This window comes from Cervus elaphus, chromosome 18 (assembly GCF_910594005.1).
Source record: "Cervus elaphus chromosome 18, mCerEla1.1, whole genome shotgun sequence".
In the NCBI taxonomy this organism is placed as follows: domain Eukaryota; kingdom Metazoa; phylum Chordata; class Mammalia; order Artiodactyla; family Cervidae; genus Cervus; species Cervus elaphus.
In genome coordinates, this window is record NC_057832.1 from 89,630,060 (window position 1) to 89,642,087 (window position 12,028).

The following is a 12,028-nucleotide window of genomic DNA, read 5'->3' on the forward strand; positions in this document are numbered from 1 at the left end:
AGGAGGAAAAAAAAGAAACATCACCCCTAACTGACATCATAAGGCAATTATGTACAAAGGAAAAATAACTGTGGTATTTTGTACACGGATTTTTTTTTTCTAACTTCAAGTACTTTGAATCTAGAGTACCACAGTAAAATAAATACGTTTTGTAGTAACACACATAAATATCCAAAATGATAAATGGGGTAGAATCTAAGGAAACTGAGGCCCAGATGAGCTGATGTCACTTGTGCAAGGATACACAATTTCATTTGCACAGCAGGACTAGAACCCAGTCTGCTGCTTATTTAACAAGCTCTTCCACAATCAGTCCTTTCCTGGAATAAGCAGCGGACCTGCCAGCCTTTTAAAAGTAACTGATTTTAGAACCTGAGGGGAGGGAGACTGTGGTGTGGTAAAAGAAAGACTGTTTCCTAAAGGAGACTCACAACTCTACCACTTGAATTCTGTCCCTGGTAGCTCAGACGGTAAAGCGTCTGCCTACAATGCGAGAAACCCGGTTTTGATCCCTGGGTCCGGAAGATCCTCTGGAGAAGGAAATGGCAACCCATTCCAGAACTCTTGCCTGGAAAATCCCATGGACGGAGGAGCATGGTACGCTACAGTCAATGGGGTCGCAAAGACTCGGACACGACCGAGCGACAAAATAAATGAATGACAACGCCGCCGCGATGCAGCATTTTTAATTTTTTTTTTTTTAACAACAAAAACATTTGTATTGGGGTATAGCCCATTAACAATGATTAACAATGTTTGACAGTTGCAGGTGAACACGATACAGCACTTTTAGAAGCAAATGCAAACTGCGAATATGCTTTTAACTACTGACTTCTCCAAATATGTATACCATACGGTTACAACTTGTGGAACTTTGTCCGGGTCGTTTAGCTTCTAAAAGGTTAATTTTCGGCCTCTGTAGCACAAAATTAGGGATTCCACATCCCGGCGTCTACATTTCATACCAGAACAGCACTCATCTCTCTAGTTCACTTGTGACAAAAACACCTTATCCGGTTTTCTCCTGCCGTCTCCATCTTCTCTCAACATTTCCCCTTAGTAACTTCTGCCACTAAAGCCTTCCATTCCGCTATGAAGCGCGCTCGCCCACCTTCTCCCCATCTTCAGGGAGCTTTCTTTCTTCCACCGTCTGCTCTCTTTAGTTCTTCCCGGCTTCCAATACCATCAGCTAGAAACACTGCAGAAACATACTGCGCACGCGCATTAAGTTCGTCGTCGCTTTGCATCTCGGGAATGCTTGGCCGGTTTGTTTTAGTCTCTGATTCGTGGAGGCCGCCCTGCGGTGGTTCTCGCGGTATTTGCTGCCGCCAGTCGGCGGGAGAGGCTGCAGTTTCCTGGAGGTCCTTTTTAGCTCATTTGGTCGCCGGGGTTGTTGTGTTTCCAGTTGCCAGGTCGCGTATCATGACGTCCGCCTTGGAGAACTACATCAACCGTATCCTTCAGCCGGCTGCCGCGGGCGGCGGGCATTAGCCAAGGCCTTGGTGAGGCCCACGTCTGCACCGGAGTGGACCAGTGCTGGAAAGGCCAGGGGTCGGGATCGGCGGGCGGTTGGGGCACCGGGCCACTGACGGGCTTGGGGCCCGGGCTGGGGATACAGGGGTTAGGGATCTGGGACCCACCAGGCTCGCCCCTGGGACTGGAAGCGGGCCCAAGGCGTCTTTTAACTTGAGGAAAAAACCGACATGATTATTCCGAACTTTTCCGTGTCTCTATAGAAATCAGTTATTGATTCACCCTTTCCATTTCCCTCGGGCCTATACGTTCACGTTTGGGCAGAAGATAAACAGTTTTACCAGCTGTGACGGTGGATTCGTAAATCTCTGTGTTTGTTTTATTCATAGGCTTTTGCTCAGTCTTCGAGGATAGCAAAAACTTTACAGATGATGCAAAAATTGAATATCTGCCCCTTTACCAGTTGAAATCTCAACCTTATTGTTGATGGAATTAAAATAATGCTTGCTGTTGTAATAGATCGCCTTGTGGGGCAAATAACTTTAAAAAGTCCCTGTAATAGTACTCTATGCACCATTTTAAAATCTCGAGACAGAAACATTACTTTGTGCTCTTATGTATAAATTTGGGACAGAAGTGGAATGCTAAAGGTTTTTCTTTTTACATGATGCAAGCACATTGGTACTTGTGACATTGATTATAGTTTCTCTTGAGTTCCAGAAGGCAGGTCCTGGAAGACAGTATCTTAACATACATTAAATCATTTGACATTGAATAGTTTAGCACTGATCAAGTTTTCCTTTCAGAAATGAAGAAACAGGTTTAAGAAAAGGAAAAATATCTTGCTCAATTTTCATATTTGCAATATTCCCCCATTAAAAATGAGTACCAAACATCCCAGCTGTTTTAAAATAGAATACACTGATCTCATAAAAAGGGTGTTCTTTTTCTGTTTTTCCTTTTTTTAGATTGTGTAGTTGTCACAGAGAATTGAAGAACTTACAGTTTTATGTTGTAAATGTGGCTGTGTTAAATAGTTGTATCTTAATTCTATCACCTTTTTTCCTAGTAATTTAAACCATTTCCTTACCAGATTTTAAGTTTTCATTTTGCATTCCCTCAGAAATGCTTTCCTTGATTCAGTTATCAGGAACTGTTGCTGTTATTACTTCTGATGGGAGAATGATTGTGGTAAGTATTGGGCATATTCATTCTCTGCTTTCTTCTAGCCTTTTCTGCCCGCGGTGCTCAGTTGTCCCAGACTCTTTGTGACCTCATGAAGTGTAGCCCACCAGGCTCCGCTGTCCATGAACTTTTCCAGGCAAGAATACTGGAATGGGTTGCCATTTCCTACTCCAGAGCATTGTCCCAACTCAGAGATCAAACCTGGATCTCCTGCATCTCTTGCATTGGCAGGTGGATTCTTTACTGCGGTGCCATCTGGGAAGCCCACTCTTGTAGGCTTATTGGTTGTAAATTTTTATGTACAACCTCTGATCTCCAGTGCCTAGGCACCAGAGTACACCTGCATTGCAGTTTTCTTATGATTCAACTCTTTATCTCTCTGATAAATAGCTGCCAATCTGTTTTTTTGTTGTTGTTGTTTTTTCATTAATAAACATTGACTGAGTTACACACAAGGCTTCTAGAAGCTTGGATGAATAACAGAATCTGCCCTCAGAGAACTTCTGGTCTAGTCTGCAGATATCTGTCTATATTTTGTATTTATCTTTCTTCATCTTTTATTTCTTTCCCCATTCAGTGCTCTGACATCTACTACATGAATCATACTTTTTTTTTTTAATTGTGTGTGTGTGCTTCTTGGAAACTTTTTTTTAAAGATTTAGATACTACCTCTATATAATGAACATTTAAGACATGTTTGGTGTTAATCTTCAGATATTCTTAGGTTGTATTATCTCGTGCTTCTGTAGAATAAATTATGATGAATATCTAAGTTTATTTCATCTCATTTTTCCTTTTACATTATATCCCATTTTAATTCCAGAAAAGTCTTGGATTCTCTCGATCTGAGGAATTTATTCCATGATTTTTGGCTGCTTAATTTCATTTATAATTAATTCATGATTGTTAACTTTCAAAAAAGTTTTCAGGCTGCTAACTTTATTGTCTTATATAATTCATAGAATTTGTTCTTTTATCTTCCCACTCTGCAATTCTGTTTTTGTTTTCTTTTTAATACTTGGGATTTTTCTCAGTGGGTCCTTAAGTGGCAATTACCAAGTGTCAGACTTTGCCATTTATTAAACATATGTCATGTACCAGGCATGTCACGTGTGTTATATCACTTAATCCTAGTACAACTCTGTGAAGAAGAACTAGCCCTGCATTCTAAGCTAAGAACCTGGATCAGAAAGATTCACTTTCCCAGAGTCATATGAATGTATGTGGCAGAACCAAACTGGGATTTTAACTGAGTTTGACTCCAAAGCCTAAGGCCAGTGGTGTTGCTTCCTTCTTAATCAAGAGAGCAGTCATGGTTTTGTTTATTTTTTTAAGGTACCTCACATTGTATTTTGTCAAATTAAGAGAGTGTGAAATATTTTAATCTCATCTTAACTTTGAGAAGCCTATTGCTATTAACAAATATTTGCAAATAGTTTTTTAGTTTGTGGAAACCTTGAGTTTAAATTTTTTTTTAACAGGATAGATGATAAATTGGAAACTTCTTTTAACTTTATAGAAGGAAAGCCATTTGAAAAGAACATTTTGAGAACTAAAGTTCAGCAGTTCTGTATTCCTTTGACACATAGTTCACTTGATAGAATTTGTTGAGTTGCTAAGATAGACTCTTTGTGGTCCCATGGACTGTTGCCCACCAGGCTCCTCTGTTCATGGGATTTCCCAGGCAAGAACACTGGAGTGGGTTGCCATTTCCTTCTCTAGGGGATCTTCCCAACCCAGGAACTGAACCCACATATACTGCATTGGCAGGCAAATTCTTTGACGCTGAGCCCCCACGAGAGCCCACTTGATAGAATGTGTTTCTACTCAGTTGTGTCCCAATTCTTTGCAACCCCTTGGATTGTAGTCCAGCAAACTCCTCTGTCCATTGAAACTTGATAAAATAGTTACTTGTAAGATGAAGCCAAGAAGCTATGTATGAGTGTGGTAACAACTATTTGCTAACTAGTTTAGTATAGTAAATGCTCCACATTTTGCTTCTTTTCCAAATTTTAAGTTAACATTTTCTCTTTATCTTGGTCTAATTTTACATATTTTGAGTTTTAAAACATGAAACTTTAATAAGAGATTTAACCAACCAAAACCATCAGTATAAGTTGATGTTCTTCAGAAACTGAAACAGCGTCTGAGATACTGTGTTGTGATATGCCCATGTCTTCCTTTATTAGGAGCCATGATTCTTCTGTAAAACTCTGAATATTTCCTTCAAGTTCTAGAACTTCCCAGTTGTTGTGATCATATTTGTGTCTACTGTTACTGAGTTATTAGGGGGATTAAATAAGTAAATCCATATGCAGCCCATAGAACACTTTGGCAAGTACTAAGTATTCATCTAGCCTTAGCTATCACTACTGCCAGTTGAAGTTTGTGTTTATTTATGGGATTGATTTGAATCTCTGAAAAGTGGTAAATTATATTTGTTTGTTCATAGTAGTGTAATGTGGAAGCTCAGTGGTCTGGCTTTGAAGCTAGCTTTTCATGGTTTGGATTCTAGCTCTGCTAATTACCACCCATGAAACCGTGAGAGATTACTTCTCTGTGCCCCAATTTTTCTTCTCTGGAGTGGGAATACATATAATATCTACCACCACAAAGGGTAGGGATTGGCTGAGATAATGTGTGTAGCATGTTTATTGGCATGTAACATGTATGATACTGTTACATTACTATAGCTGCTGTGTATAGGAGTATTTCCCTTAAGTTTTCCTTGTTTTAGTTTGTATCTTTAGAATATTCGCTTCCGGACAGCCTGAAGTTTTATGCTACTTCCTTGGAGGTAAACTAGTATATGGGGTCCTTTGTAGTTCTCAACAGCTCTGCATACTAGCAGAAGCTTGGAGCCCACCACCCCCTTAAAAAACGAAGAGGTACATTTTCTGCCAAGAGTACTGTTGGTCATAAAGAGATATTTTATAGTGAACTTGTATGTATATTTAAAATAGGTCCTCCCATTGGAATATCTGGCAGCTAAAATGGTGTGGTTGAATTTACACATTCAGATAATTTGTCTTTTTTCTCTTGAATATTTTCTTTACAGGGAACACTGAAAGGTTTTGACCAGACCATTAATTTGATACTGGATGAAAGCCATGAACGAGTGTTCAGCTCTTCACAGGGAGTAGAACAAGTGGTACTAGGGTTATACATCGTAAGAGGTGACAATGTGTAAGTAAAATATCTTTTTTAAAGCAAGTAGCTCAGACTGTAAAGGCATCAACCTGCAATGCAGGAGACCTGGGTTCAATTCCTGGGTCAGGAAGATCGCCTGGAGAAGGAAATGGGCACCCACTCCAGTATTCTTGCCTGGAGAGTTCCATGGACAGAGGAGCCTGGTGGGCTACAGTCCATGGGGTCAAAAAGAACTGGACATGACTGAGTGACTAACACAGAGCAGTATACAATAGGTGCACTGCTTTGCTGTATGGAGAAGAGGTTTCCATCTACTGAGGTCTGTCCATATTTCTAATAGTTAAATACCTGAATATGGTCCAGAAAGAGCCCTGCCTTAACACTGGATACTTCACTGGAGGAGGTTCTTAAAATGTTCTTCCAAAATATCCCTAGTTTCAGAGGAACATAAATACACTTCCAGGCTAGAGTTTGAAAATGTCTTTGAAATCTCTTGTGTGAACAGTTTTAAATAATGCTTTAGAACATAGATGAATTTATCCATTTTTTTCTTTTAATTTTTAGTATAACTGGCACCCTTAAGCTGTCCCATGTTTATGTTGTGGCCTCAGTTAACTTGTGACACTGATATGACAGTTTGAGAAGATATACTTTAGTGGTAACAGTATAAGAAAAGTGCAACAGTGTAGAGCAATGCTGTCCAATACAATTTTAGGGGATGATGGAACGTTACATATCTGTTGCATGTCTGCATTGTCCACTGTAGTAGGTACTAACCAAGTGTGTGGCCACTGGGTACTTGAAAAGTAGCTGGTGTGACAGAATAACTGAATTTTAGATTTTACTTAATTGTACTTAATTTTAATAGTCACATGTGGCTAGATGCTACTGTATTAGTGCAGCTATAGAGACTGGAAGATTGTTGAATCACTTTACTAGTGAGTACTGTGTAAAATTAAAACATGGCTGGAAGGCAGCAAAAGATACATTAAGCATCTCAGATTACTTTGTTGGACAAGTAGAATATGGAAGAAAATCACCTTTGGATGGATAAATTATTTGATCTTTAATCAAAACCAGAGGTTTATAAAATATCCTATAGAGATAATATTGAGGTGAAGTGAGCTGTAGAGAATGGCAGGTAGAGCCCAGGTCTCCTGACCAGAACACACTGATTGTATTGGGGCTCTGCATAATAACTGAGTTTAAAATGATTTCTCCTACTTTAATTTTAAAAAATTTTCTCTTTTTTGAACTTCATTTTAAAAAAATTTAAAACATTGCTGTAGACCCAGTGATATGCTGGAGCCATCTTATACTGCTCACCAAAGCAGATTTTTATATTGTGGGAAATTTTGCAAGCTGATTGATTGATGTCTTGTTGGTTTGGCTGTAGTAGGAGTATTTGCACTATGGATATTAGCCAACACTGCAAATCAGCCTACCCCTTTTCCTTGGAGAACTGGTCTTAAAACATTTTTCAGCACTCCACTCTTACCCATAAAGATTTTAAATGACACTAGATTTTTAAAGATGGAACTAAGGTCTTGATTTGTTTCATGTTGAGAAAACGGAACATATTCTACAGTTTGGTATTTCTCATTTATTAGAGAACTGAAGACTTTATATAGTTTAAAGCAAAATCAGGCAAATTCTGTGTAACATATTTATCTGTAGAATTTACTTTCATTAAAGCCAGACAAATTTGAACAACCAGTCTTTTATGGAATAATGTTTGAAACGTGTCCCCTGGTCTGAATGTAACAATACCTATATCCAGCTAGAGATACTGGTTACCTAGCTTGGCATTAATGAAATTAATGTTATACATATTATGTTAGTGTTGAATCAAGGAAAAAATTTGCTGACTTTTAACCCTAGTCAATCACAAGTCATTCACATCAAAAATCATTTGTTAGATACCTAAATATCTGTTCTGTCATCTTTGTGTGGAAGAATTGCACGTCTTCCTTTTTTTTTTTCATTTATTTTTATTAGTTGGAGGCTAATTACTTCACAACATTGCAGTGGGTTTTGTCATACATTGACATGAATCAGCCATGGAGTTACATGTATTCCCATCCCGATCCCCCCTCCCACCTCCCTCTCCACCCGATTCCTCTGGGTCTTCCCAGTGCACCAGGCCCGAGCACTTGTCTCATGCATCCAGCCTGGGCTGGTGATCTGTTTCACTCTAGATAATATACACGTTTTGATGCTATTCTCTCGAAACATCCCACCCTCGCCTTCTCCCACAGACTCTAAAAGTCTGTTCTGTACATCTGTGTCTCTTTTTCTGTTTTGCATATAGGGTTATCGTTACCATCTTTCTAAATTCCATATATATGTGTTAGTATGCTGTAATGTTCTTTATCTTTCTGGCTTACTTCACTCTGTATAATGGGCTCCAGTTTCATCCATCTCATTAGAACTGATTCAAATGAAGAATTGGACTTCTTTTTGTTGTTCGGTTTACACTGAGTAAATTGAGAAACCATGAAAGGGAACCTAATAGATATTACATTGATGGATTTGGTTCATTGAAGTTACTCAAATAATAGATACTTTTATTTGCTTGTTTAGTAGTGATTTTGTGATTCCTCCCCCAACCCCACTCCACCTCGCCCAGTCCCAGAATAGTCCTTCAGTTCAGTTCAGTCACCCAGTCGTGTCTGACTCTTTGTGACCCCATGAGCTGCAGCATGCCAGGCTTCCCTGTTCATCACCAACTCCTGGAGCTTGCTCAAACTCATGTCCGTCGAGTCGGTGATGCCATCTAGCTATCTCATCCTCTGTCATCCCCTTCTCCGATAGTCCCTGGATTCAGTGAAAATCAGAATTGAAATTCTGGGGTTTTGTATATCCCATATGTTTTTTTTTTTCCCTTAAAGACTTGTGACTTTCCTTTAAAAACTCTTTCCTTTAAAAACCACTCACATTATATGCAGTTTGTCCTTTAATATTTGTTCCTGTAACAGTGTTGCCTTCAATTTGAGTTTTGTGACTTAAATGTACAATTCACTACCTTATGAAAATGTTTTTCACTTAACTAGTAGTTCTTTTTACTATCTCATCTCAGTTTTAGTCAGAAATGAGATTGTTCTGATTTTTTTTTTTTTCCTTAACAGTGCAGTCATCGGAGAAATTGATGAAGAGACAGATTCTGCACTTGATTTGGGGAATATTCGAGCAGAACCTTTGAACTCTGTAGCACACTGAGGAAAAACTACATATATCGGACAGCTGTAAATCTTTGTACAGAAACTGATTATTCTGAGATTGATGGTCAGAATTTTTAGGAATGTGTAATGTGGATTTTTGACTCCATATTGATTCATTGTAATATGGTATGTAAATTAAAATGTTTCTACATTTTCTTGAAAAAATTTTTTTTGGCCTAAATAATACACTTGGTAGCTTGGTTTTATTTTTCTATTAAATATTAATAGTAAAGAATCTAATTATTATTTTGAGAACTTTTAGAAAAAGATATTCTACTATTTTAATATTTATGGAAAATGAGTTGAAAAAAGAAATTCCTGTACTATATAAATTAAACATACAAATAGTGCAGGATACATATGTTTTTTTCCCTGATTTTTTAAGTCATGGAAAGCTAAATCTTGTCTTGTGCAGCTATCTGAACCATCTGCATTTATCACACTGCCCTGCTGGTTGCTCTGTAGCACTTCAGAAATGTGGGTAAAAGTGTGTTTGGTTGAGAAAAGGAAAAATGCTAACACAGTTGTGTGTATTACTTGACAAACATTTATTCCATATAGTCTTAAAAACCATCTTACCTTTTAAGAATTGGGGAATTTCTAGTATTAAAGGAGTTTTTTGTTATTTATAAATGTGAGTAAATGTACTTTGAGGCAGTACTTGCTATTATTGTCAACAGCTTTTCATGACGCCCTAGTTCCATAAACCTAGTTAAAAAAGAAGTAAACATGTTTTTTCCAAGTTTGTCAGGCCTATTCTTTGGTTGATTCTTGGAGTGAGTCAATTAAATAGATAAATGTCCCTCCTTTGTTCCAACTAGTTGTGTATACTTTTTAAAGGATCGCTAGAAACAGTGCTATAAGCAGTGTTTAGATACCCAAGCTAGTCCACAAAAATTCTCAAGTCATATGTAGGCCAAAGTGTGTAGCTTTGTGGTAAGAATAGAAAAATATTTATTTTCTTGTAATTCAAAATTTCAATAGTTTCTTTTTAATGAAAATATTTAAAGTAGAAGTTGGCAAGCCTTTTTTGTTAAGATGCAGGTAATATTTAAGCTTTGAGGGCCATATGGTCTCTGTCACAGTTACTTAAGTCTGTTGTCACAGCATGAAAATAGCCAAAGATAATACATAGTAGATGATAGTTGTAGCTGTGTTCCAGTATTCCAATAGAACTTGATTTACGGTAACAGGTGGCAAGCTGGATTTGGCCTATAGGCCACAGTTGTTGACCCTTGGCTCAAAATGAAAAATATAAGCTCAATAAGAAGAAATGATGACTGATTTGTATAAATTCTGGAAAGGATTTCTGGAATGGATCCTTTCAGAGTTCAGAGGTGGATTTAATTGTATTTTTTTTGTAAAATTGAAATCCCTACTTATTAACCATGGTAGTTCTTTTGGTTCACAAATAAAACATTTTCCAGAGGAAAATATCGTCACATTTTCACGAAACCAAGACCTGTAAGGAGAGAACTGTTAGTTTTCCCCCTTGGTCATGAAGCACCAATGCCCAGAATAACTTGGTTGATATTCTGATGTTCAGGGTTGTCTCTGGGAGGTTTAGAGGAAGGTTAGCTAGTATTGGCTATCCATAGATATTTGGCTTTTGTAGTATAAAGCTTTATAATCAATTTAGTTATAAAATGAAAACAATGCAAAGTGGGTAAAGCAAATAGGCCACTTTAATTAGGGATTGTAAACCAGATGTTCTGTTTAAACAAATAATGTATTTTAAATTGGTAATCTAATTCCAAAAGTCAAGGAAGGAATACAGCTCATTCATTTGCTAAGTAAAATGTATTCTAAGTATAAATGATGTCCAGAATCAGATGCTTTCTCCACATACTTGACCTAACACAAATAACACATACCATAATCCCTCTCCCTCACAGTAACAATTTTCCTCTATATGATGTGTCCTGGGGGCAGCAGGGGATGAGATGGTTAGATAGAATCACCGACTCAATGAATATGAATTTGAGCAAACTCCAGGAGATAGTGAAGGATAGAGGAGTCTGGTGTGCTGCAGTCTATGGGGTCACAAAGAGTCAGACACAGTGACTGAACAGCAACCTTTTGAGATCTACAGTGCCTCATAAAGATGTATTTTCCTAATTGATGCCAGAATAATCATTCCCAAAATATAAATTGAATGTCTTTATTAATGGTTGGTAGGGGAAGTGAATGAAAACACGCAAGGGTACATGTACTTCATTCCTGGGTGCACATGGTGGGCCTTTTATGCTCAACAAATTCAACTTGGACTTCATTTTGCATGAGCATTGTAAGGGAGCCACAGTTATGAGGGCCAACTTGATGAATATGCAGTGTCAAGTCTTATATTCCTAAGTAAGACTATAATTTCTTTATAAAAAGCCTCAAATCAATTTAACCTGCAATTATCTCTGTGCTTTGTGACTCATGGTCTAAGCTGAGCTAGTAATGAAACAAGGAACTTCTAGGCAAGATATTTTCACTGAAGTTTTCTGTAAAGGGCAATTAACTGCAAAAAGAACTTGTTTTTTAACTGGAAAGATACCAACAGTTTAAAGCATAAAGGTAATCTTTTATTAATACTTGCTTTACTTAAACATGTGTTTAGCACCTTTATAAAATTCTGGATTTTTAATATAATGTGAAGTCGAAGTATGACAAAAACAACATCTAAGTAGTATTCGTTATACAAATGTAGGCTGTCCATGTCAACATTTTTCTCAGATGTGTAACACGGAAGGTTTACCATGTAGGTGAAAGAGTATACTGTTCCTTTATAATGTGAATGTACTTGGTAGTCACAGTTAAGAAGCAATCCTTAACTGGCAATATAGTATATTCTGGGCCTTTTGAAATTAGTAGGGAGCATTTACTGAGTGCATAGCATGGACTAGGCGTGATACCAAGTGCTTACATGATGGATCATTTAACATGTGGAGAAACAGACTCAACAGGGTTAAGTGTGTGAGGTCATACTTGTAATAGGCTTTTAATTGAAGCAG

The 12,028-nt window shown here is 37.7% G+C and overlaps 1 protein-coding gene across 1 annotated transcript; it reads left to right on the plus strand.

The window, feature by feature from the left end:
• The first annotated feature begins 1,305 nt into the window (after nucleotides 1–1,305).
• On the plus strand, nucleotides 1,306–9,774 carry LSM8 (LSM8 homolog, U6 small nuclear RNA associated). The gene is made up of 4 exons (XM_043872968.1): nucleotides 1,306–1,453; nucleotides 2,624–2,664; nucleotides 5,717–5,844; nucleotides 8,937–9,774. Exons 1-4 carry the CDS (start codon nucleotides 1,423–1,425, stop codon nucleotides 9,025–9,027), a joined length of 291 nt encoding a protein of 96 aa, XP_043728903.1. The 5' UTR covers nucleotides 1,306–1,422; the 3' UTR covers nucleotides 9,028–9,774.
• Nucleotides 9,775–12,028: the final 2,254 nt, after the last annotated feature.